Genomic DNA, 27,851 nt, shown 5'->3' with positions numbered 1-27,851 from the left:
GACACGCTAACATCTTTTCTCCATCATTTATCCGCGTCTCTAACAACGGCGCCGTTAAGTGCGACGAGGCGTCAGTACAAGGTAAGCCTACGTCTCAGCATGGAGGACCCCGTTAATTGCTCAGAATATTTAGCTGTTCTATGAACTCGTGTTCGTAAAATTGTAAAAAAAAAAAAAAAGGAATAAAAATTAAATTGAATTTTAAATAAGAAGAATTCATTGGACATCAAAAATTATCTAAACACTAAGTTGCTGGAGAAGATTGTTGGATTTCTGCTTACCACAGGTAGTCTGTTTTTTTTTTTTTTTTTTTTTTTTTGCTACGTTTATTTATTTCTCCAGAGGTAGACAAGGTCTCTGAATAAGCAATTACGGATTGCCCCTTAGACGGAGCTCGTGCATCGCTTGCGTGTCATTTGCATGGTAAAATAGTGGAAATTAAGGAGAATGAATGATATATACATCGGAGGTAACATCCTGCATGCACATATTAACGGGAATATTACGAAAAATTAACAAAAAATAGTCGATCTGATTTCTTATTTCTATTTTTACAATATAGTGAGGGTTGTCGTTGTAGCTAACCGGTACTGTCTTAGTTACCACGTACGATATTGACTCAAATTGTGATTTATATTTAATGTAATGCATATTATAACACGACAAATTCTTTTCTCAAAACTGTTTTAATCTGCGCCTCATAATTTATTCATTTGAATCTAACATCACAATCCCTATACAGAAAATTCAGTGATGTAACTTATTAAATGTCGTGGTTAAATTAGAAAATAGCATTCAATAGAAGCTTTATCTCATCCGTTGCTGTTTGAAACGGTACATCAAATAAATGTAGTAAATAGGTATGAGTAAGACAGAGTAGGAGATTATTCGATTTAAACATTAATGAAGGCATTGTATTTAATTACTCAAAAAGGCCTGCTCGAATAGACTTTAGTTCGGCTATCTTCTCGATTGCGTCAGTAAAAACCCAGTTATTTAATTATTTAATATATACACAAATGCACCGATTCATTTATTATGACGACAATGAGAAAATGTCACCAAGTTCCACTTAAAATAAAGATTTCAGTTTATACGTCCCTACCAAAGCTGCCATTAACGATGACTGCTGCGATGGCTCGTTATTGGTTGTTTTTATGGAACTTGGAAATTATTAAGATTCTTAAACCGTTGAGGAGAAAACGGCATTTCAGGTAAGCGGGCGTTTATAAGTCATCTTTCGCACCTGAACCCCTACTGAACTTGACGAAGACTGTCAATCAGTCTACCAACAATAATGAGAGTATTTACATATTTCGCCCAAGACAATAAACACATAGTTTAATTGCGTACATTTATCGAATTGCATTTTGATTAAATTCGTTAACAGCTAATAATCTTCCCAGCACCGAATTGAAAAAGATTTAATCTTTACAATTATTTTTAAGGTATAAAATAGTATGTTTGATAGTACTAAATAGTAATACATTTTACAAGAGTCTATATTGTACCTGATTTTCAATTTCGTTAAGAAGTATTTAAAAGTTAAAATAATTTAGATGTAGTGAAAATAATTAAACTATTTTTCTAAAATTAAACAACACACGCTCTTCATAATACAGTTTGTACTTACGGTGAGGATAGCGGAAAAAGGTTTAATTGAAGGCTATTAATTTGTTTTCTAAAACGAATTACGAAGACAGCAGCCCCGCTTTTAGATCACCAAACTTGACCAAAAGTGGACAATTACTGTTTATTTCAGTTGATTAGGATTAATTTGGGCAATCAGCTCATTCAGCTGAGTCAGCAGTACGTAACGGGCTATCGATATATGGCATTTGTCGTAGGTGGCCGAAAGACATTCAAAGCATAATTGGTGTAATCAGATCACGTTTGGAGCATTTTTAACAACCCTTACGGCATGACAGTTAACTTTGACGGTATGGCAGTATAACGCACAACAGGGGCAGAGCGCGAATTTGAGCGGTTTTTTAAAAAGCCAGTTTCTTGATTTATAGACATTCATTAAAGAACAGCCCAAATGTCTACATATTCAAAATAACATTAGAATAACGCTTACACAATTAACCACCCGATAAAATGTGCACTTAGTACACGTCAAGTATGTGTTGGCATATATAGGCATTTAAACGTGGCTAAATTAAATTCCAGATACTAGCTCCAGTTTAGATGGGGATGTAAACGACCAATTACATTTAAACAAGCACTAGTGCATTATTGATCTTCCCGGGAAAAAACTCGCTCGGTACATGATGACAGCACAATAAATAAAAATGCTCTATGCCCCAGCAAAAAGATACATCATACGAGAAAGAACAGAGTAAACCATACGTATTTCATCGGGTAGTTTACATAACGACTTATAATATTAAAACGAAATCTTCGTCCATGTCTCTTCTATGTAATCGAAGTTTAAAAGGAGGAAAAGAATGTCAATACCAGGTCTCTCTCCCTGCTTGTGCTGCCCAACGCGGGGGGTTTGAGGAAAGAATGACAGGTCTTTGTTGGTGAATAGAAATCAGTGGCAATTCAGAGAGGGAGAACTCCTCCTACCAAATTATCCGAACTGGGCAGGCTTTTGCTCTCTTAACAAATAGGACACAGCTCTACGATTCAGGCAGTCCTACCCTGACCTTAAAGAACTCGGAACAGTGAAGGACGTCAGGAACTGTTGAAAACGCAAAATACCAACTTTCGCGACTATTACCAACCACCAGCTTCTAACTCCCGTTGCCTTATCATCTGGACTATACTTTTTTCCTGCAATACATGGTCGGAAAATAACTGGTGCGAATTATTTTCCCCCACACACAAATTTCCCTAGTATTGTAATTTCTCCACTCACTGGCACATGAACGGAGGCGAAGATTTGCATCTGTGTGGATCTCTCCTTCTAGATCTATTCGGATGATCTGAGGCTGCGGAGCTGTATATGGAAGTTGTGGGTTGCACAGCGGAAAAGAGCGGTTGTACATTGCGTCCATCAGCCATGCTTTTCCACGGAATCTCTGGAGAGCATATTCAAGGAATCATGGAGGAGATGGAAAGGCGATCTAAAACGGACTCTCGCCTAGCCAAAGGCGTTCAGATGAACGGAAGGGAGACGGTAATCAAATTATTCTATATTGCACGCTAAGTAAACGCAATTGCGTGATAATCATTCTTGGCTCTTGGCCTGTTATATCAGTATTCGTATTCAGTTTAGTTCAATATGTTTTATCCCTTGTGCTATAAAAAAAGAAACAATGCATGAAAGGGATTGTTTAAACAGCTTAAAACGCCCTTTAATAAAAGCGAACGAGTGTTTAGTTAAACTGACATGACATATGCTAACAAAAATTCCGCACTGGGCTTCTCGCATGTAAAATTCGAGAAAATTCCATTAAAAAAACTAAAGCAAACACAAAGGTCATCGCGCAAACGGCCCACGTTAATTCTTTTCTCGTCTACTCAACAATTGTTTTAAGAATTAGTGAAACCATATATGCAAGGCATTTTAAAATTATGCTTTGTTAACAAACAACAGCCTTATTATTAGAATATAGTTTGCATCTGTAGTCATAATACCACCATAAAGTTGTCATTTTATTACACAGTAAGAATAGTTTTCGCCTGTCTTGTTTCAATTATTTCTGTTAAATAGGCCTAAATTAAACACGCTTTCCGTGCATAAAATGTTCCATGTTTATTGTTTCACTCTGGTTTTATAATAAGCCAGTCATGTTATTATTATTAAGAATGCGTTACAGATTAACAATACCTATAGCTTTGCGAAATAGTCGCTTTTTAAATAAACCCGGTTAATATAGCGTATTTAAATGTTGTAGCTCAATTTAAACAATGGAAAACGTCGATCTTATTAAATCAATTGGTTAATAACAATAATAATAATTATTATAGTAATAATAATAATACAGCATAATTTAAACATTTGAATTGGTTATCTAAAATTTGCCTATATTCGGAAATTTAATTTTCATTTCGTTACAGCTTACTCTTAATTAGCGGTATAGGCAGCGGACCATTCATAATCCATTTTAATATTTTCCTCATTGACTTTGCAGAGCATGCCTTCAATGAACCAGGAGAAGCCGGCCCTGTGCGCCGGTTGCGGAGGTAAAATCTCCGACAGATACTATCTGCTGGCCGTGGACAAGCAGTGGCACCTGAGATGTCTTAAGTGTTCTGAATGTAAACTTGCCCTGGAGTCAGAGCTCACTTGTTTCGCAAAGGACGGCAGCATTTACTGCAAAGAGGATTACTACAGGTAAGGGGCGTTTAATGTGTGTAGCGGCTTCCTGGTTACGTTTTCCTTTAGATCAATATCTTGATTAGTAAATCTCATCATTTGCAGTCATAAATCTATCGAGCTCTTGTGTATAAACAGGTCCGAAAGTTTAAAAAATGGCACTTACTGTTACATAGATAGGTTATATTACTAAATTGTGCAAGTGAGTTGATTGGGAGTATTATTCATAAACGTCAAAAAGGCGGCACAAGCGAATGTGTCTTAAGCCGTTATTGTGGCGGTCCAGCGCTCTCGAAGAGATGGAGACCAAGAGGGATTTCATTGCGATCCAATTAGTTCGGCTCAATCTGAGCTGTATAGTTATACAGCAAATAGTAAAATATGTACGAAGAGAACTATATATAACAAAGAAATATGTGTATTTCTGAATGCACGTCTATGCTAATTTCACACACAATTATTGTATACACAGAGCTACAGACACACCGCGGTATTTATACAAATAGAATGTTATTGTAAAATTAAATGTTAATGAAGGACAGTCGCCAGTAAGAGTCGCTTATGTTTACAAATTATGGATCAACGCTTTAGGCCATACTTATATAAAGAACACCTACGAACTAAAATATATGCAGTGGAATATATTTAACTGAGGCACATATGACGAGTTGAGCTGCTGTATACATTTATATGCGATCGCCCTGTTTTTATGTCATTTTTAACGATTCTTTATTGTTTCAGAAGGTTCTCTGTGCAGAGATGTGCCCGCTGCCACCTCGGCATCTCGGCCTCGGAGATGGTGATGCGCGCCAGGGACTCTGTATACCACCTCAGCTGCTTCACTTGCACGACGTGCAGCAAGACCCTGACCACCGGCGACCACTTCGGCATGAAGGACAGCCTGGTGTACTGCAGGCTGCACTTCGAGAGCCTTATCCAGGGCGAGTTTCACTCTCAGATGAGCTACTCGGAGCTGGCAGCGAAAGGCGGCGGCGTGGCGCTGCCTTATTTCAACGGCACTGGGACGGTGCAGAAGGGGAGGCCGCGGAAGAGAAAGAGCCCCGAAATGGCCTTAGACATAGGGAATTACAGCTCCGGTAAGTACGTGAATATCGCTGTAGGCGTAGTGCGTCAGTATGCCCACAAGTAACAGAAAACGGCCGTATAACTTTTAAGATGCTACACCCAAATTATTACGAGTTATTTACGAATTAACCGAGTTCTGTAATTTACTTATAGTGTGGAACGTTTCTATTTCCTTGCTTATTAGGCCTACCCATATTAATTAGCCTATTATTATCTGGCGATTGGTCCGCCTTAAACATATGATTGGTCTGAGAAGGCATTTATACTTGTGATTCAATACAGATTTTTCCAAACTGAGCGCACAGTCCATAGTTTCGAAGTGTGCAAATAGAAGGTGTAAACTTTGAATAATTATTTATCGTAGATCTGTCTGTTTTCCATTATCTATTAAAGAAAATAAAATAAAATAAATATAGCCCTATATATGTATTATTTAAAAACAAATTTAATTTCTAGATATGAATTAAATATCTATATGGCAGGCCAATTTCTGTGCTATTTCTGTTAACATTCACAGTCTGTGGTAAATAAAGCCCGAGGCGGTCCATTTGTTATCGCTTTTATAATTATCATCTGGTTGAGAAAGTTGAGCTTTGTGTGCCAAGTCTGCGTTTTCTTCATGAATGGAGGAAAATAAGGGTAGTCGGCTCGTTAATTGTTCTCCGTTAATTGAAGGTGACGTAAGAATCTCGGCTTCCCACTAGTTTTGAATCACCCTCTTAATATCGCAGCGGTTCTCAGGAATAAATATATACGGCAACTGCTATAGAACAACATGCATAAAACATCAAATTAATATTCAGATGAATGCGTGCTTCTAACCGAAAGCCTGTAATTTATTATGCCTCATTACAAAATATTAGGGTACGATACGACGAAAATAATATGTAAAATACAATATTTTCTTGATATTAGAGTATATATTGCCTAGACTATATTTATTTATTTAAAAATGTCCATGGCCGTTTAATCCCGTTTGTGTTAATGGTGTATGTTCGCATAAGCAAAACACATTTTATGTTGCTTCGCCAAATAATCGATTTGGCATGCAATATTTGAAATGCAAAACAAAAATTAAAGAATTGTCAATTTTAAGCGATTGCTGTGCTTATGAGCAAAACAGCGTTTTGTTAATTCATCTTGCAAATCTGTGTTACTAGTTTCAATGTTAACTGATAAATGTAATAAATTAACTTCATAGGTAAGTCTTATTCACTGCCCAGAACATATTGATCCTTAAATAAAGCAGTCTGCAAAGACGACTGTTTTCCGTGAGAAGCCTTTATTATTCGGCGACAGCCATGTAATAAAGAACTGAGTTTGCCACATTAATTGGTTGCTTTACGTCCAGCCAATTCGCATTCAGTTTAGGTAGTCTGTGTAGACTGCGGACGTACGTCGATGATGTAGAGACCCCTGGTGGACATTCGATTACTGAAGGGTTTAAACAAAAAAAGCAATGCAAATTAATTGTATATGACATCTGCACGACACACAGGAACGGAAGCCTAAGTAATATGCGTGTGTGTGTGTGTGTGTGTGTGGAAATAGCTCTGAAGACATATCCTGTACTTCAGTTAGGCCTATATATATACTCATTTTCCGCGCAGCTGTTGAATTTACTGCCGATGGCAAAGCAATTCAGATACTTCAGCTTTTAAAAATCATCAAAGATAGCCGATGTGCTTAAATTGTATCGGCAATAATACAATTTTTAACAAGAGTTAAAAAAATGTATTTTTTGGGACATATAAAAAACTGCAAAGATTCATTACCGTTGCCCATATGCTCAAATTGTATTACTTGCTTTTATTTTTTTATTTGAAATATAGGCCTATACTAGTTTTATTTAACAAATTCAGCTAAGGTTGACGTCCAATTCTTTGAATTCTTAACAAAAAACTGAGATTATTGTCCTCGTCCTATATATTTCACCTATTTCGAAAATAAAAGCAATTCAGCAACTGCATATTTAATATTGGCTAAAATAGTGCGTCTGTTACTTTTTGACTACAGTTTTCGGTTGTAGGTTACGGATTCCTTCGGATGGACATCGTCACCATCGTTAATTAACGTACAAATGTTTTTGTAAATAATTGGTGACTCATAGATGAGGTGACAGACTAGTTACTATTTTACCTTTAACTCAACACAATAATTTAACGATGTCTTAGTCAGGTAATTTAAAACAAGTGTTTTTAAAAAGACAACTTGCGTTTACTCTTTTCCCTTTATCGCCATTAGTAAGACTTTCCAGGATACTTTCCGCATTTTGGGAATACTCAGCTTATGAAGTAAATGTTTTTATCATTTTATTCCGCATTAATTTTTATTCCTGGAAAACATAGGGACATAGACGTACACAGGCTACGTCACAGGACATTTTCCGGTATTTGTCATTTAAAAGATGGAGCTACCAGTGAGTATCAAAAACAATGCTACAATGGAACAAAGAACGCGAACATATGCGTCATGTAAACATTAACGTTGGGAAAGAAAAACCTACAGCAATTCTCATAATCGCAATTTAAGGAAGCTACAAAATACTTGCAGGATTTCGGGGAGATCTTCAAATCCAACAGATAATATTGAGTCTCCTGTGTCGTTCTGCTCATGGCAAAAAGAAATAAATTAGCAATTGCTCAGGCCTCTGCAGGCCACGTGATTTTCATCTTGTTACAAAGTTCTGATTTCGTTCTTGGTTCTTACTGTTGCTCAGGTTGCAATGAAAACGAAGCTGATCACCTTGACCGGGACCAGCAGCCTTACCCGCCCTCTCAGAAGACCAAACGTATGCGTACGTCCTTCAAACATCATCAGCTCCGCACCATGAAGTCCTACTTTGCCATTAATCATAACCCTGATGCAAAGGACCTAAAGCAGCTTGCCCAGAAGACTGGGCTGACCAAAAGAGTTCTTCAGGTAAGGATCCATGTCGTTTGCTACATATTCGGCTTAATATTCGGCTATTTCTTACTCTGAATGATCACTGACAGAAAAAGTGAGCTTGCAACTTGTTAAACAGGATAAGCGAGTAAACAGCTTTATTTACGCATCTACGTTTCATCCACTGCTTGATAACTCAGTGTTAGTAAGAATCAATTAAGTTAAAGGCAAAATTGTATGAAATATTGAGGATTATCTTTTCTCTTTGAGGCACAACGTGGAGCATTTAAAACATATGAATATACTATTATTAAAACACATTAAATAATAAATATCATTTATTATTTATTAAAAATATTCATACTCTTATGTTTTAGCTATAGTCTTGGTGGATGGAACAATATTTCCAGCAGCTCCTAATTTTTGTTTTTGAATTTCTATAATTCCCTGAATCTGAAAAAAAAATCTGGTTATATTATCCAAATCTGCCCCCCCCCCCCATTTCCTACCCATGATTCAAACTTTGTTCTGTGGCAGTACGATTGTGGTGTAAAAGTGAACGAACATTTTAGATTTTTTTTTTCTTTTAATTAATAAACTGACAGACGAAGGCAAAGAGAAGTAAAGCCGTTGGAATTGGTTTGCAGGTTTGGTTCCAAAACGCAAGAGCGAAATTCAGAAGGAACGTTTTGCGACAGGAGAATGGGGGTGTTGATAAGGCCGACGGCTCCTCACTTCCTCCGCCCCCATCCGACAGCGGCGCTCTCACCCCCCCCAGCACTGCGACCACACTAACAGATCTGACCGATCCCTCAATCACTGTAGTGACTTCAGTAACCTCTAGTCTGGACAGTCATGAATCTGGGAGTCCCTCGCAAACTACCTTGACAAACCTTTTCTAACATTTTTTGTTTGTTTGTTTGTTTGTTTTTTGTTTGTGTTTTTTTTACAATCATGGACAGATCTTGTGAGAGCAAATAAATAAAACAGACATACAAAACAAGAATTCTGGTGTGTAGCATTTGCGACCACTTGGCAGCTGAGTTCGTAGCTAATTCATTTGTCGATAAATTGGCAGCATAAGGAAGAATAACTTCTCTACGCCACCACAGACGTCTAAAAAGGAAAATTCATATGCTTAGGTATTGTATTTGTAAATTTGACTTTTATTATAGATAGACACAGGCTATTTCCAGAATAGATAAAAAAAATGTACAAGAATAACATCTTATTCTGATATGCGATTATGTGAAACATTGTTTATCTTGGAACTTTTAAAAACTTGTGTGTATGCAGTACCTGTTCTGCAGTACCTCAGCATTAACGTGAAAGAATGTTATATATTAAGCTGCGGTGGAATATTATATTGATTTTCAAGCCATTCTGTGTTTCTGTCATGGACTGGGAATTCACAGAATTAAAGAGCCTCCGTATGCAGGCAATCAAGCTGTTGTCTATACATTTAGCCTGAATTCTACTAGATAATGACAGGCTATTGTAAAACTGCAAGGCAAAGGAATATTAACAAACTTCATTCGAAATTTGAAAACTCACTTAGGTGTTACACAACCGTAATTTTAAACTCAAACGCCAGGTGGATTGCTAACTTACATTATGTCTTGACGGGAAGGTAGGAGTATTTATCTGTCTGTGCAGTGGTAATTGTTCAACAGATTAAAAAAACTTCACACCTGACATCATGAATAGTTCAATTGCATTGAAAATCACTCACCATAATTCTAATTGGAGGTCTCAGATTTCAGAAGGGGGGGGGTGGGACAGAGGCTGGGCTGTGTTGATTTGAGGTCTCGTGTTGGTTGTTTTTATGTTAGTGCCCTTTTATGGATTTGCTGACCTCATTATAGTACAAAAAAGTCGTGGTGAAGTTATCTGAGTTTCGATTGCCAGTGGTCTTACTCTGACGCTCTGTTGCACAGAGACAAATATACTGCCCATGTGAAAGTGCATTATTATCATTTTGCTCAGGGTGTTTAATAACAAAGCATAAAAAAGGTGGAGGAAGCTGTAGTCATTTAGGGTGTAGAACTTATAATGACTCCAGAGAGTCAGACAGCTTTCCGTGAGCCAGTTGGAAAAAAGATCATCCACATTCTATGTTTTTGGACATAATTCTTTCACGGACACTTGCCACTGAACAGACCAAAAACATGCTTCTTCTGGCTAATGGTTTAACAGAACCTTTCATTGTAAGTGTCAAACTTTGTTCTTTTGCGGAACAAAATGGTACTATAGATCTACTTCATGAAGTAGAAGCCTATCTCAGTTCTACGATGTGCCTTATGCCTAACTTGGAGGGAAGTTTGTGAAATTCAGGACACACGGTGTTATTTGTCAGCTGATACACATCCTTTTAATGCCTCACTAGTTTTGTACCATTTTAATTACTTACTTTTTATGGTATATCCTGTTAAAAGGGGACAGCGATGTCATAGAAAGCAGTTGTGCACTCTGAGATATAGTTGGTTAATCCAAGAATCTTATATATTGCCCTTTGTGTTTATAGTACAGTATTGTTCTAACAAGATTGTCCATGTTTCTTTGTTTCTTGGTAAAAAATGGTGTATAGAAACTATTCCCCCGTAAATATTTATGGACCAAACGGTTGTTACATATTACATTTGTGTGAATAAAATACTTTGCTTTAAAAGAGTTTTAATTTGGATCCTGTTTGCAGTTTTTGTGCAGCGTAACCGTTCCCAGTTTTTTTTCAGGTTGCTACATTTCTTCTTATGATCCCCAATATTATGTTAGATGTTAGGTATTAATTTCATCCAGTAATGCCCCATGCATTAGCAATAAGTCTCCTAAAGCCTTTATCAAAATTCAGTGGTTGCATTTTAATGCATGAATGTGGCTTCCCATTTTTTCAAATGATATCAAATGATAGGTAAAACGTACATTGATAGTCTATAAATTACATCCCCCTTTAAAGCCAGGTTGCTCTGTAGTTTAATACATTGTTACTTTCTTTCAGGGAGAACAAATCTCGGGGCATTACAGCCACACTTCCCGACGTTTGAAAATCCCATAAAGTATTAAGAGAAGGGGAAAGCTTTGCTCGGAATTCCTCACCATTGAAGACAAAGGCAATTTAGAATGAGAGACTAGTTTATTAAAATCACTTTAGCAAAAAAAAAAATGCAAAAACACAATAAAAATGTGTTTTCTGAATGGTTGATCCTACTCAAGAAGGAGACTCTATTGTACATATACTGTTCTTAAAGAATTGTGAAACCAAACTTTAAATATTCTTTGCAGTGGGATGAAGTTCACACATAAATTAAAAAAAAATAAAAACTTGCAGAAAATATATTGCTAGATTCAGCAGAGCAACCCGGCAGGAAACAACTGGTAAAACCGTGTAATGATGAGAGAGGAAACATCCGGAATAAGTAAAAGAGTCTCATCCGGATACAAACACACACACACATACACACACTGATACGATCTACTTCATAATGTCGCTAAAAGGTGTCTTTGTCACAAACGGCCTTCTTGAAACTCACAGAACAGAATGTCCATCAAACAGCATCTGAACAGGAAGACCGCGGATCTGGCGTTCTGCCATCTGGTTGTGCTGAAATTTTTATTTTTTTCTCGAAAGAGTGAGAAGATAAAGAAGATCCTAACTTTGCATGGACCTTTACATCCTGTTAACATTTCCTCAGTGTGTGTACTTCTGCCTTTGATGGACTCCTTTACTGCCAACTGTAAAATGCACAGTAATCTGAAATTCCTTTCTAGGTACCAGTGATTTTGCAGTGGAAAAACAGATGTCATAGTAAAGACTACAGATCTACACATCAAGTCAAGAACGTAGCCCCCCCCCCACCCCCTCAACCCCCTGCAATTTTAGCACATTACGCAAAAAAATAATTTAATTGTCGGAAGGGACTTTTTAAGGATAACTTTGTTAGGATAACAATTTACTGGGATAGATTGTTATTCATAATCACTAATACTTTGGATGCATCAGACGGGGTGTCCAGCTAAAGGAAATTAACCGTCTCATTTTACCTCTTCTGATGTAATGTGGAGCATCTTAACCAGTTCATCTATTGTACTGACATATTTCATGCTTGTCGCTTTGTTTTATAAATATGAACATTTGGTAAACTGTTCCATGATGGCAAATATTTCAGTGCATCAATGTGTCACAATATTTAAAGGGTTTGCCACACCGATAAAATCCATAAACTGTATCCTTTCAGCTGCGAGGAGAAAATATGTTCTTACTTTTCCCCATAAATACTGTTCAGTGTACATTTGTAAGTCATGATATGAGGAAGGAAAATAAACAATCGTGATATTTTTGATTTCATATTATTTCTGATTTTTCTGAAGCATTTGACACAATTATGTCACAATAGCACTTCATTGTCTGGACGAGTAATTATACGTAAAAGACAGCAAAAATCAGGTTTCTCAAATTAAGGTAGTTATGTCTCGAAGTGGGTGTCCTTGGCAATGCAGTAGCTGTGTTTTAATGAGAAACAGGAATTGGTTTTTGTCGAAATGCAAAAAAAGCTTTAGTGCGACATTAAAAATCACAGCACCAAACACAGATTTACTAACACGTGGTTCCTAGATTTCCAAGTGCGTGTCTTGATTTGTAACATCACAAAATGGCTATTATGGATCCTAGTGCATGCGATGGAAAGGTAGGTGCATTATATCTTACCACCTGTGAGATGAAGTGCAGACCGAGAGCAGAGGCCCCCTGACTGGTTCAACCTGATATAACCATCGTTTCCCCTTTGGGCCAGCTACCTTCCACTGCTGAATAACTCACAGAAATGTTTGGCATAAAGCACAGCTCACAGTAACACCATGGGCTCAATTATAGGCCATGACCTGGGGGCAGGGGCCAAAATTCTGGGCCCCAAGAAAAAATCGTTACCTTGGGACCCCTCCCCTTTGGATTGGCATTTTCAGTCTGAAGAAATACAGGCCTCATGGTAGATAGAATATGCTGAGTCGGGGGGGGGCAGTAGATTTGGGCCTCTATAAAGTGCTGGACCCTCTGAATCTACCACAGTATCCATGCCACTCCAGTGCCATCGACTGGGAGCATGACTTACTGCGCCTGACCCTTTCCAGCTATGCACTGGCCCGTACGTTGGCTGCTTGAGTAGCACTGTTGATGTGCGTGTCTGGGCCTGGTCGATGCCTTCAGTCGCCCTACTTTCCTTCCAAAGTCTCAGGACATGCTGCCTTTAAGCGGAGGCTCACAACTGCTCACTGTTGATGCACTGTACAGGATGCACAATGGCTTAGGGCTCATGTTCCAGTTCACTGTTCACCGTTCACCGTCGTCCGTCAGGTAAATCTATATCTATATGCACATTATGTGGCATATTATCCATAATTGATTTTCCTTTTATTTAACTGCGTTCCATAACAAGTTATTAATCTGCATTTTAATTTGCGGGATTGACGGAAGTCTCTATTTTTGTATTTATTTTTTTCCCTTTGTCCCGTCCGGGTCTGAGTCATGGTCTGAATGCCCTGCTCTGCCAAACATGTCTGCTTTACCATGAGGGGCTCTATAAACTCTGTATGGGCCCCTCATGTTGGACGATTTATTTTTATTTTATTGATTTATTTCATTTTTAGCACATGTAAAATATCGCAGTGGCTGAGCTGGCCGAAGAGGAGGGACAGATTAGGAGGAGGAAGAAAAAGGAATAAAAGAAAAGAACAAAAAAAACAAAAGAAATGGAGTAAGTGAGCTTCACCTTGAGATGAGTGATGTGAGTAGAGTAGAAAACAGAATCTCCGATTGCTGTACCTGTAAAGATGGAAGTTGTCTTGAGGTGCCGTTCAGGACTCCTGAGGTTCTTCACAGAGCACCGGACATTTCTACTCGATTCAGTCATTATCAACAGCTTATAACGTGTCTGTTCTGCAGTTTACGGTGTGGAACTTGCTTATATCCTTATCGGAGCGAGAGACATATTGCTGCTATTACAATTCATCTGTGGCTTGATTGGGCCATATGTTTAATTTCTGAGCATTTTTCAAAGTAGTTTAAGATTTGGCAGACGGCAGAGAAAGTGGGTTACGTTCTATAACTGAGCCCAAGGCTTTACTATGAGCTGTGTTACATGTAACATGGGCTCCGCAGCGGCACAAAGTAACTGGCACAATTCTGCAGGGGAAGAGGGGTTAAATCAGTCAGGATACTTCTGCTGCCTGCAGCACTTTGTCGCTGACGTGGTAAGATACGGCGTACCTGCCTTTCCAATGCGTGCACTGGGGTTAACACTTGCCTGGGATGCAGATATTAGTTAAGTTGATAAAAATATAATACAGAAGGCAAATAACAAACAGTTTATTGTCATATTTTTTTATTTTACATCCAAAATATGTGTTTTCTATAATTGTGCTGGTTTTACCTTGCAGGGTACACAGGGGCCTGGTGCTCTGTACTGCTTGGCAGTGGATGGATGGATGGATGGATGGATAGATTTATGGATGGATGTTTGGGCTATGTCAGATACTAATGTTTTAAGATAGATTTTACTATTATACTTTGAACAGTGAAATAAAAATGATTTCACGGAGTCTTAGAAAGGGAAAACCGAAGACGTGGGAAGTCGCAGCGAATGTCCGGCTGGATTCGGTCACCGCCTGGCTAAACATGAGGAACTCGCCCTACTCTCAGAGTGTCTCACCGGCAGCTACCGAGGGTTCAGATGGAGCACCAGAGGAAGACCACTGGTCCAGTGGAGTAGAAGCAGTGCTATTTCCCGGCACTCTGTTAAATATAAACTAGCGGGGGGAGTGGAGGTATGATATGTCTGAACTGCATGTCTGATTGTCAGAAACAGGACATACTTAAGAGCACTTAATACTCAGCCTACAAAAAGGAGACAAGAGTTACTATTTTCGGGGGATATTAATGTTACTTTACCTCAATGTGCCATTTTTTTTAAAGAAAATATATATTTTTTCTGCATTTGAAACAACCCAATAATGGCAATAGTGACCTTTTTAAGTTCAGAAAAGACAAAGAAAAATGCTTTGCTGGAAGCATAAAAATTAAGCTAAGAGAAACTCAGGAAATCCAGGCAGCAGCTGCATGTGTAGAAAAAAGGAGAAGTAAGGCGTTCCCTGCAAAGGGAAATTGGCAGACCTGGGCGGCTTGCTGAGCACCGTCAGTCGTGTGCCGAACCCTGGTACAGTGTCAGGTCCTCCAGCACTGCTGCTTCTGGGCCAGTGCTTCTCCCTGTCGGAATGTTACCGGAATGTTATCGTCAGTCGCGTATCTTAGCCTTCGTGTACAAGTCACCATACATTTGTGTCGTAAGCGAAAAGCACCAGATGAAAGGTCCCCCCCCCCCCCACACACACGCACACCCCCCCCCCCCCGTGTTCCTGGTATAACACAGGAAATAAGTTGCAACAGAGGTCACAGCAACTGGCCAGTCTTTTATCATGCTGTCATGGCAGATTGTCCTGAGCATGAATCTGTGAGCTTTGCAGGGTTTCTTCCTCGCACAAAAGTCAGTCAGTTTTGCTCCAGCGCGATTTATATAATGTTACCGCACATAATGGAATAAGCTCATTAACATTTGCACGTTGGTAAGCTACTAATTATAAAACCCAATCTTACGAATGCGTTTAAAAAGAAAGCTGCTTCTCGCGGGTCATTTCCATAACCTTTTGAATCCTATGCATTGATCACAGCATGACAACAGAAATGTTATCATAATAGGTCACCTTATTTAATTATTCAGTCCCACCAGCTTCTGTATTCTTTGGAGTTTTGACCATGGAGACTTAAAATCCAGTTTGGTGCTTTTTTTACTGTAGCCCAGAGCAACCCTGAAACATTTAAAAGGAGAAAACATGTTTTTTTTTTTTTCTTTTCTTTGTTTTTTAACAAGAAGGCTGATGCTGTTTGAGTTGCATTTTATGGACAGAAAAACTACACAGTTTTTTACTTTCTCTTCATTTCTTCCAAATCAAAGACAAGTGTTTGAACAATGAGGGCGTATCACCCAAAAGGACCGATTATTTCAGATAATCCTCAACGAAGACAGATAAACGAACAGAGTTGTGGTAATTAAATAGTTCCCATTGGTGAACGATGCGTCTTTATAAATATCATACATTTTAATATATAACATGTAACATTTTTAATGCTGCACATTCAATAATGTACTAAATATGCATGATAATGATTAGATATTTGTAAAAATAAATGAAACCTAACAAAAAAAGAATACGGTAATACAGGGGGAAAAACTGAGAAAAAAATATATTATGGGTAAATAATTTTTGTCAGTCTGACTACTGAGCGAACGTCTTCCATCCATCCATCCATTTTCCAAACCGCTTATCCTATTGGGTCGCGGGGGGTCCGGAGCCTATCCCGGAAGCAATGGGCACGAGGCTGGGAACAACCCAGGATGGGGGGCCAGCCCATCACAGGGCACACTCACACACCATTCACTCTCACATGCATTCCTACGGGCAATTTAACAACTCCAATTAGCCTCAGCATGTTTTTGGACTGTGGGGGGAAACCAGAGTACCCGGAGGAAACCCCACGACGACATGGGGAGAACATGCAAACTCCACACACATGTGACCCAGGCGGAGACTCGAACCCGGGTCCCAGAGGTGTGAGGCAACAGTGCTAACCACTGCACCACCATGCCACCCCTGAGCGAACGTCTTAAATGTGATTAATGAATAGTGTAATACGTGGTAATTAAGCATCTTACATTGGGTCATACATGTTTCTGACAAAATAAGAATTGTTGACACGTATGAAGAATCCTGAGTGAGCACAAAAATCAGTGTAACGCTAATTTCAAACACTATAAATTAGAATTTACATAGCTTTGTATACCGGCCTTTATTCTTTATTACATGAACAGAATCAAACCTGAATTTAAAGCACGGGGTGCCAAAAAAACATCCCATCCATCCATCCATCCATCCATCCGTAATGAATGCCTTACATTTAAGGAGAAGGATGATTGAATCTGTAAATATTCACAGATTTTGTGCACTGCGAGGCAGCTGGAAGCTGATTAGACAGTGACCGAAAAACCACAGGGCAGGAAAGCAGACAACGGAAATTTCTGACACTGGAGGAAAAGCATTGAAGACGACTGGGATTGTGGAAATGTGGCTCTTTTAAAAGGGCGGATACGATTTCTCTGAGGGTAATTTGAGCAGTTTTCGGGGTGATCCTGCTGATGCAACTGCCGTTCAGTTGTGGAAAAGGAAGGGAACCTGATTCTGTAGGCGAACTTCGGAAGATTTTGGCTTCAGCAATATTACCTGCATATTTTATCTTATTGTTCAACTCATGCATCAAGAAAGTGCATCTCAAGGTGAAGCTGAGTCTGTACTTAACTGGCAAAATCTAGAGTTTTGGAAAGTTCATGCCTAGTGTAAGACTAATATATTTAGAACATTTATATGCACTAGTATCCCAGTCCTGTGGTACATTGATTACAAGCCTTTAAATAATGTATCATCAATATATCTATTCATTTTCTATACCCACTGGTCCTATACAGGGTCATAGGGGTATGGATCCTATCCTGGAAGCTATGGACACAAGACAGGGAATAAGCCAGGATGGGGGGGGGGGGGCAGCCATAGCAAGAGCATTTTAAGCAAAATATTTCGAGCCACAAATATTAAATATGAGATGTTTCAATCTTATTGTTAGACGTCGGCCGTCTGATGTCAGCATTGATGAAAAGGCATCATCAGTTGTCACATCTGGGCAATGTCCTTGTTGTTGGATCGAAGACCGCAGGGCTAGTCTGACATCACAGATATTGCACTCAGATACACTGCATTGTCAAGCAGAATGAAAGAGGTTTACAGAATTGCAGAAAAATGTCTTTGGATTCCACTGACAAAATCGTACCTGTACTGTACGACAGTCACGCGACGTCTTCCTGATAAAAACATGAATGCATCTGCAAACCTCGTATTTTTTGCATCGCTTTATATGAAACTGTGTAATGTGAGGAATGTGGCTAAATCTAAAGAATTACTGTGTTACTGAGATTTTTTCCTTATAAATTCGCTGAGCTCAAGAAAAGGACATGCAATGGTGGTACACAGGTTTCCAGAGCAACAGGCAAAGTGATCCGCAGCTTATCTCTTACAGCATATACACACGTGAATTCAGTCAGAAATGGGGGAATATCGACACATGGTATGTGTGTGCTTGACACCAACTTGAATTTTAGTACCTGCTGACGGGCAGCAGGAAGAAGTCGAGGGGATTCGGGTACCTTAGACAGTTACTTTAAAAAGTGGTGGTGGAGCAGGAAGTAGAGTCAGAGAGTGACATTAAAAATCAGCTAGATTTGGGAAGCCACCATAGACTCTTACTGGGAGCTCCTACCTGCAGCAGCATTTTCACCGTAAAGTTTTAATACACCATGAAACCTGGGTGACATTCATTTTATTTGCAATATATAAGATGGCAGCTTGTATTATTTTAGGTTGAAGCACACTGGCTTGAACCAACCAGAAAACGCAAAGGTTTTGTATAAACAATGAGGGAATGGCATGTTGACGGTCTAACTATTCAGTGATAAATGCGAACAGAATAACAGAAATGAAACAAAGACATTGGCAACATTAGACAATTTGTAACATTTCGAGATGCAAATGTCCAGGGAAATAAGCTTTTTTTTTCTACATGATAAATTATGTCGGGGCTGACTAATTCTTGAATTGCAAAAATCCTTATATACATGAATAATTCATCAGAGGGCAGCACATGTCTTGATCGGGGGCTCTGGTGCCTTTACACCTCCAGGGTTGAGTTTTCGAAATCCTGCCCCCACTCTGTATATGTGGAGTTCGCACGGTCCCCCCATGTCATGTGGGTTTCTTGCCACAGTCTTAAGATATGCGGCTAAGGTAATTGGCATCTCTAAATTGCCAGTAGTGTGAGGGCATGTATGGCCTGCGATGGACTGGCATCTCGTCCAAGGTGGTCCTCTGCCTTGTGCGATATCCTGCCTGGAATAGGCTCCGGGCTCCCCTCCTTTTCAGTTCAGCAGCTGGAAGATGAATGGACAGATAAGTCATTAAAAAAGGCTCACGTGTTCTCCCGCCAAAAACATGCAATTAAGCACATTTGTGGCTAAATTTCTTGCAAGGCGTGATATGGTCTATATGTGAGTCTGTGCTCTGCAATGCACTGAGACCTCGCCAGTGTATTCCCAGCCTCTTTCCTTGTACTTCCTGGGATAGACTCAGGCCTCACTTCATCTCTGTACTGCATAAGCAGTAATGAAGATAGATGGATATATTTCATTTGCTGTTATACAGTTACAGTGCTGTGTTACAGTTATAGTTTCGCGCAGAGGCCTCATTCATCAGGAGAGTGTTTTAATTTAATTTTATGTAGCATATTGAAAACAACAACGAACAGTAGAGTGCATTCCCCTGACACTGATAAAGTGATAATTAATTTTCTGCAGTCAGAATATAACACAGGACGGGGAATTGTCCTATTTGATTTCATGAGTGCAACTCCAAATCACCATTTAATAATGAAATGTATTATTTAACCATCTGAGAGCATTGTACTAGAGAGCATAAATATTGGACTGACAAAGGATCATAAGTGAAGGAATCATAAATGAATTATTCCTTAAAAACCTTGAATCTACTTCACCACTGTGAAGAATAAATTGCAAGTGGGTTCAAAATGTGCTTTACTTTTAAGAGAGACACACTATCATTAAACAGATTTGAACAAAACAGACTGGCTTGTTGAACCAGAGGATCTCTCAGCAGATCATTTTTTTCTCGCACTGTGATATATTGTTTTTTTTTTTCTTCACGTACCCTTATAATTATTCCCTTAGAAACCAGAAATTCGAAGATACTTACGAAAGTCCCTATCTGTCGCCAAGCAGCATTGATCTCATCGAAAGGATACGTGGGTGTTTGGGAAACCCAATATAACTCGCGCCGTTAAATGGCACGAGGCGTTATTCATCATCGGCATTGACAGATTTCCCAGAGATGTTTCCTGTAATCTTCAGCTGTTTGTGATACTCCTCAAGGCAGGCTGGGGAACAGCACAGCTTAGGGAAAATAAATCATTAAGCTACATGTACACAAATGCCTATTATCATTTTCTGTTTTTCCTATCAAAGCACCTTCATTTCAATAATATTGTTAAGTGTGTTTTAGAAAGTGTCGCTGATAAAAATTTCCTGGGGTTAATGTCATCGTTGCAGTATTTCATTATTTAGTGATGAAAGGTGTTGCAATATCATTTTATAGATTTTTTACATGCAGTGCAATAGGTTCCTTCTTCACACTGTCCCTGCACTGGCAAAAGGAATGCAAATGAACCTCTAAAAATTATAGCTTTGTGATCACATTATAGTGATACCCTATAGTGTGACTAACCATAGACATAACAGCACTTGCGTGACTTCCTGCAAAGTCTATTTCACATAGGCATTCTGGCGGAACTGTCAGATATCTGGAAGAGCAGCCCATGCCCTTGTCTACAAATGATGAACCAAAATAACAGCATTAGCATGTGACTCTAATCACATACAAATGTGGACAAATTTGTTGGTATCCTTCCACAAAAAAAAAAACAAAACAGAAAACAACTCTCCCTGACATAACTTGAAACGTTGTTGATTCATTAACACAAATCAGACTTTGCTTTTGATTATTGATTCAGTTGAATATTTTATATAATTAAACAAATGAAAATGGCACGGACAAAAAAGATGGCACCCTTAACTGAATGTTTCGTGGCATCACCTTTCGCCACAATCACTGCCAGCAAGGCATGTCTGTACTTCACAATAAGACCTCCGCATTTTCCAAAAGGTAGTCTGGCCCTCTCTTCCTCAGCAAACTGCTCAAGCTGCCTCAAGTTTGTAGGGTGGTCTTTCCACACTGCACTTTTCAGATCTTTCCATAGATAAACACTTAAACATGACTATAATGCACGGATAAATAGTCTCTTTAGGGCTACCAAAAATATCTTTGTAAAATCCATCCATCCATCCATTTTCCAAACCGCTTATCCTATTGGGTCGCAGGGGGTCTGGAGCCTATCCCGGAAGCAATGGGCACAAGGCAGGATGGGGGGCCAGCCCATCGCAGGGCACACTCACACACCATTCACTTACACATGCACACCTACGGGCAATTTAGCAACTCCAATTAGCCTCAGCATGTTTTTGGACTGTGGGGGGAAACTGGAGTACCCGGAGGAAACCCCACGACGACATGGGGAGAACATGCAAACTCCACACACATGTGACCCAGGCGGAGCCTCGAACCTGGGTCCCAGAGGTGTGAGGCAACAGTGCTAACCACCGCACCACCATGCCGCTAGCAGAACAATACATTCACAGTAATTAGTTCTATTAGAAAACTAATTTAAAAATCAATTTGTGAAAGGTTTCCAGGAAAAATAAAAACTGAAAATCTAATACATTATAAAAATACTACATTAGCAAACAAGATGCTCAATGAAAATACATACGTGGTTTTAATAAGTTTTGGTTACTTAAGATCTGAACTCAGTGAAGTCATTTGGAATTGTGTTAACAGAATTTTATTGGATAAACATGCATAAGGTCTATGAATGTTTGATGGGAAACCCCCAGGGAGACCACTTCAGGAGATACCCCTGTGATACTGCTGACAGTGGGAGGCTTTGTACAGCGGCACCGTCTTCCTTAAAAACAGCAAGATGTTGCATTATGATGCTGAACCCCTGGCTGTATCGATCCAGTTGGATGCCCAGAGAAAATGACCGTTTCTCTGAGGGCTAGGTGACATAGCCCCGGCCGTGGGAGGACCCTGGGTATTTCACACGAGTGATCAGTGCAGCACATGTTCTTCAGTCTGTTCTTATGACTGAGCGCGTGTGAGCCAATCACATGAATAATTCAGGAGGCCCCGGCCTGTTGGCCCGGAGATGGTTCAGCGTAGCATCCATGCATTGTGTGAAGGTGCAACATGCTAACAAGGTGAATATGAAAGCTCTATGTGCAGGAGCAAGTTGAAGACACTGAGACTGTGAACTGTCACCAGGGATATGGAAGTTAGCATCACTGAGGTCCACACCTGTGAGTCAGTCTCCTAAGTGCACAGACTGGGGGATTTGTCCGACTTAGCACGTCCTGAACTGTAACATGTATCCCATGGACCTCTGGTGCGAGCTCACCACATCGCCGTTTAGAGCGGTGACTTCGAGTGTCAGTGAAATTGGAGATTAACAGTTGCAGCCACACAAGGTCTCAGGCCCCCTCAGGGCAAGGCCATCTGCTATTTCTAAAGGACCATGACAGAAGATTAAGGCCCTGGGTCTGATTCCCTTGGACCACAGGCGTGGGAGATGCTGGCTACTAGGAATAGGGGATGCGGCCTTACTGGTCCTAATCAAGGACTTTTAGCCAGTGGAGGTTTAATGAGAACCTATTTCTCGGACTCCCTTGACTACTATCTGATGTATACTTGCCGCACTAGGCCAAGACACAAGGGGACCAGGGCAGCTTCATAGGAGACTTTATTTGTCTCCGTCTGAAAGAGCAAGCCAGACAAGCCACAAATGACACCCGGCCAAGCAGCTGAGACGGAGTGACATTTGTCAGCAGAACCTTTTTGTGTGTGTGTTTCAGAAGCCTTTTTACGGTTTTGCAGAAGCCCTGAGGGGTAGATTGGCAGAAAAGGAAGAGTAGCACAAACACACACACACACACACACACACACAATTCCTGAGGTGCTTATCTACAGCGCTTCTTATTATTTACAGGTTGCAAAACCGAGGCCATCACTGAATCAACCCCTTACTGCAGCGAGGGCAATTCATGGGTGAGAGGTCAACATGGTCAATATCACATATGTCTGAAACTGACACCATGCCCATTGAATATCATTGCGGGGGGGAAAGGGGGGGCATCATCTCTACCTGGAGCAGATGCTGTAGCCACTGGCTTGAAAACTGAGTCTGAAGTTGCATCATATATGTCTAATAATATTCTTTACCCAATAGCAATGGATCTTAAAAATCTCCAGAGGGACTTCCTGCCAAACCATGAATTTCCAATGCTCGTCTCCATCACACAAATACAAGTCATCGCCTGCCTGTCGAGCCCTTTATATGTCCCCAAAGAGTGGTCAGAGACCACCTTACCCGACGATAACATCGGGCCTCATTCATCGACCGTTCTTAAGAAGAAATTCATTGAAGATTATGATGTTCATCTATGTTTCCTTATTTGAGACTTGTTCTTAGGTGAGAATTGAATCTACGCATTCACAAGGGCCCCACAAAGTGTAGCTGTTCTACGCTGGGGCTGCAGAGGGCACAAATACTTCAAGGGATGGCCCACATTGCATAGCTGTTCTGTGCTGGCAGTACAGAGGGTGCATGAGAGAGTACTTCTAGGGGTGCGGCCTCCTAATTTTACTATACATCGTCCAAGACAAAGTGTGCTTCAGAAATCTAATAGTTTGCTGTGTAGTAGGTGAAATGTAATATGTAAAATGAACATCATGTACTAATCCTTAGTATCGGTAAGATAATAGGTGAACAGTAGCCAGACGACCTACTACATACATGCTATGCCATCCCACAAGGCCATGGAGCTACAACCACAGATGAAATATGTCGCTTGCTCAGGTATTTGTGTCAAGTTAGTAGGAGGAAATTCTAGCTATGTACAAATGTACAAGTATAGAAAACAATACCCATGCACAAAAGTTGACTGAAGTATGAATTTTTTCATTGATAGTTTTGAACAATTTTTAACATTCATGAGTGCTAATATACGTCATTGGTACACATCCAGGTCAGGTAATGTGCAAAATGACGACTGCAGAATGTTCAAATGCACTTGGATTATTCTCATGCATGCATACAGTATGTGTTACATTAATGGTAGAGTCAGGGCCAGTCAATCCTATAGCTGACATAGGTGGACATCTAGGGTGCTAACTTCTTAGGGGGTCTTGCCAGCCAATGTCACTTTGCCTTGGATGGGGGGTGGCGGGGTGGGGTGGCACCATAGGTTAAGCTCGCTTAAGAGTCCACATCGGCTATGACCCTTACTAGGTCGAGTAGTAGGCTTGTAACATAATTCAGTACTTACTGTGTAAATATGCAATTTAGAACTTTGCCTTGGGTGATGTATGCCTCACCATGTGAAACTGGCTAACTTAGCTGGTGCTGGCATTGGAGGTGGCCGCCTACAGGATTCACTGGCCCTGGTCGTAGGGCGAGATGTAGCCTGTCCTAGGGAAAAGGCACAGGCATCTTCTACAGGATGCCAGGCTATCCCATGCGGGTAGTTCAAATAACTTTAAACCTATGGACGACTGAAAGAAACTGCAGTCCTACAGATCAGAGATTGAATGAAACGTCCTTCAACAGCAGTGGCACGTCTACTTCTACACTGTCGTCTATTCAAAAAGAGGATTTAAGAAAACTACTTTGTCAAATGTTCCAAACATCATCGCACGCAAATCGACGGCGGGGTCACTCTTAATAACTTAGACGTTGCACCAGAGTTAAGTTCAGTGTCGTTCAATGCAAACCTCTACTGTCAGTCACTTCGGTGCGGCCGACGCCACGCCCCCGCCCAGCGCCACGCCCCCTTTCCCAGGGAATTCTGGGATGTTTACATTGAACAAGCTAGCAGTGGGATGGCGGAGGACGCGCCGGAGCCTGTGGGACGACGGTTACATCTTGTACGGCGCTGTTGGTAACCTCTCCCTGCCCGTGTGCTACGAAGCGGCGCAGAGCAGGCTTTCAAAAATAAGCTGCTAATCGGACTGAGCGTTTTATTTTGAAAGTTAAATAAAAGAGACATTCATTACGCCATCAACAACCGCCATCACCAGAAAGCCTAGTCGCTCAAGTGTCGAGGCTGCCACTTCCTGGTAAGACTAAATCCTCCACGGATATGCTCCTGAAGCCGTCTTTGCCTTTTAACGCATCGCACAAAGTTGTTTTAAGGTATCACTTTGTAAACGACCTTGAATAGCTGGACTTCTGTCAAAGATAACTCCCCGAGAAAAGTTATAACGCCGAGTTTTCCCTCGAGCTCTTCGGTTTACCAGCACAGTTACAGTCCCAGTTTATGGAGAATCATTACTTAAGTACAGCTAACACCGTACTGGGTATTACGGATCAGCGAACCTTTTCTCCCCAGTCTGACAGCACATAATCACACTCCTTTAGGTTTACTAAGCATGATAAATTTACAACGGCTAGATAATTCACGAAGGCCGTGCTCTCCTGGGTGCACCAATAACACTAATAATCACAATATACGTGCTGTACCACATTTCTGATTAGTGTTTTATCTTTGCACACTGTTGAACCCACCGAGTCATTTTCGGTTTTTAATCTTGGAAATCCCCTCCTGCATGTTTTATGATTAGCATTAAATTCGCGAGCATCTGTTTATGAAATGTTGGCAGCAGAACTCACCCTGGCTGTTACAGGCTCTGCTGTAGGGGAAGGTTTTTCACTTGAACTTTCTAAGGCAAACTTTCTCAAACATGTGATCCACCATGATCATTTTTGGAATAGCGAAGGGCATCTCGTGAAAGCATCCAGCCGATGTCATCTACAAATTTCCTGTGATGTTTAGGTAGTTATTCAGTAACGGTGTGTTCACTGTGTCGGTACTTGTCCAATTTTCTATTGGGCACAGCAGCTGTGAGGAGATTGTCCTGACATGAAGTTTAATCGTAGCCACAGGTGTCAGCATTGCAGATTGCTCAGGGTAATGTAATGGGCAATTTAGCATCATTTACTTTCTACAGTTTTGAGCAGTCTGAGGCAGGGGCCTAGGATATGCATGCATATGCTGTAGGTTTGTGTGGGAGGAGTTGGGACTAGAGGTAGACTGGTTATTTTGCTAACGATTCCAGGCTAATGTCTGTAATTTGAGTCACATGCTAATACTTTTGTTTTGGTTCACCGAAGAACATGGGTTTAGCTAATGACATGATGTGTCATACTTGTCTCTATATAACATATTGTTTTCTTGCATGTATTTTTAAAAATCCTTTGTATATGAGCACTGTAACACACTAGTGCTTTTGACTTAGGCACTCCATAAATAGAAACAGCGATTTTTCTCAAAACCCATCACACACCTTCCCCAGCAGGGATCGTAACAGTGTGCCTTGAAAAATCGTTCGCTTTGGTTTTTGTACCGCGCTGGATTTTGCAGAGATCTTTAGGAATGCCCGGGTACACCAAGGTTAACTTCATGTCAACATTTTATTTTTTGATGTTCCATGTGTTTCCATAGTTCAAAGATCATTAAAACACTGTTAAGCATTATTAGTTAATAAACTGATGAACTGAAGGAGGAGGAATCAAACATACAGTTTTTAAAATGAAGATGAACCTACTTTTATTTCTTTTTTGTTAAAGGCACCTCTAAAGAGTAGAAATTATCGGAAGGCAGGCCGCACTGATGTAATTTACATAGATGCAATTTACAATGATTGTGTTAATTAGGACTTTCTTGACTTTTGAGTTTGTTACAAGTACATGTGTGATGTTGCAGGTCCATATTATGCAGTTACATTGCTTTTCTTTGCGTCTTTCATCACATTTAAACTTGGACTTTGATATGGATACATGTGGACCCCAAATACAGATGCTCTTAGCCTTACGATTGTTCAGATTACGATATTTTGACTTAAAGATGGTGCGGTAGCGATGCACATTCAGCAGTCAACTTTGAATTTTATACTGTGTGATACTGCCTACTGACTGCGGACAATGGCAGCATCCTCCAGTCATGCTTCCAGTCTCTGTTACAGTTGTGAACATAAACGTCTCGTACAGCATTTAATAATGTATTGGTGTTTTTTTTTCCTCCTGTCCTTAATCAAATGAACTTGTGTATTATTAAACTAGGCTAGCTAATCTTAGTTTAGTAATACACATTATGATTAGCTAAGTAATAAAATGAACAGAAAAGGCATTCAAATTAAATTGTCTTCAAGTAATATTTCATGATTGTGACAGCATATCTTAAGTCAGTGAACACCTGTCCGAAAAAGTTTTGCAGTAGAAAGGAGAGTTTGTACATGTGATGTCTCAGCGCTCTAGATTAGGCTTGATGTGTCTAATATTTCTCATATGAATTCTCTTGTTTGTTTTAGAAGGCAACCTGAGTGCTATATTTTAATATACTAATTAATGTAAAGTGTTTGAGCTTGCTAAAGCCGCCTCAGTTTGGTACTGTAGGCCAGTTGGCCTCTGTCTGTTTCGCTCTCCCAATCAGCGGCCCCCAGATACAAGCAGCTTGTTGGAAGCTGCCAGAGAGGGGGGGGGAGATCGCTCTCTCAGATGTGAAGCCAAATTGGACTGGGAGACCTTTGCCAGTGTTGTTGTGGGAAACGAATAAAAATAGTTTACAGATGTCTGAAGATGTATGGGGGTGGATATAACAAAAAAATACCCGGAATTGAATAAAGGCATATAAAAAAATTCAGTTGTATAATGGCATGTTTATTTAATACGATGAGTCAAATGTAAATAATCCAAATTAAATCAACACATCCTCAATTCCAA

General features: G+C 40.0%; 2 protein-coding genes and 1 long non-coding RNA gene across 10 annotated transcripts in view; 2 read left to right on the top strand and 1 right to left on the bottom strand.

Annotated features, from left to right (window-relative positions):
• Nucleotides 1–42: 42 nt before the first annotated feature.
• lhx9 (LIM homeobox 9) lies at nt 43–12,043 on the top strand. Of its 4 annotated transcripts, none has more exons than XM_048977652.1 (6): nt 43–81; nt 2,919–3,127; nt 4,086–4,288; nt 5,012–5,367; nt 8,076–8,278; nt 8,890–10,890. In XM_048977652.1, the coding sequence occupies exons 2-6, from the start codon at nt 2,954–2,956 to the stop codon at nt 9,142–9,144; spliced, it is 1,191 nt and encodes a 396-aa protein (XP_048833609.1). In that variant the 5' UTR covers nt 43–81; nt 2,919–2,953; the 3' UTR covers nt 9,145–10,890. The 4 variants fall into 4 exon arrangements, with proteins under 4 accessions (XP_048833609.1, XP_048833607.1, XP_048833611.1 ...); XM_048977650.1 differs by lacking the exon at nt 43–81 and adding an exon at nt 2,650–2,808; XM_048977654.1 differs by lacking the exons at nt 43–81; nt 8,890–10,890 and adding an exon at nt 11,238–12,043 and having other exon boundaries at nt 2,650–3,127.
• A 4,537-nt stretch (nt 12,044–16,580) lies between these two features.
• LOC125709052 (uncharacterized) lies at nt 16,581–21,600 on the bottom strand. The gene is made up of 2 exons (XR_007382593.1): nt 21,437–21,600; nt 16,581–16,738 (listed from the first exon to the last, which is right to left on the bottom strand). It is a non-coding gene; the product is annotated as an uncharacterized LOC125709052 (long non-coding RNA).
• Nucleotides 21,601–24,917: 3,317 nt separating this feature from the next.
• nek7 (NIMA-related kinase 7) overlaps nt 24,918–27,851 on the top strand; it is a 48,655-nt gene continuing 45,721 nt past the window's right edge. For all 5 annotated transcript variants that reach the window (XM_048976238.1, XM_048976237.1, XM_048976239.1 and 2 more), the window contains exon 1: nt 24,918–25,189. The gene's annotated coding sequence lies outside the window, so the exon portion shown is untranslated. The remainder of the gene's footprint in view (nt 25,190–27,851) is intronic.

This window comes from Brienomyrus brachyistius, chromosome 15 (genome assembly GCF_023856365.1).
Source record: "Brienomyrus brachyistius isolate T26 chromosome 15, BBRACH_0.4, whole genome shotgun sequence".
In the NCBI taxonomy this organism is placed as follows: domain Eukaryota; kingdom Metazoa; phylum Chordata; class Actinopteri; order Osteoglossiformes; family Mormyridae; genus Brienomyrus; species Brienomyrus brachyistius.
The sequence above is the reverse complement of the archived record's forward strand: the minus strand, read 5'-3'. Positions and strand labels throughout refer to the sequence as shown.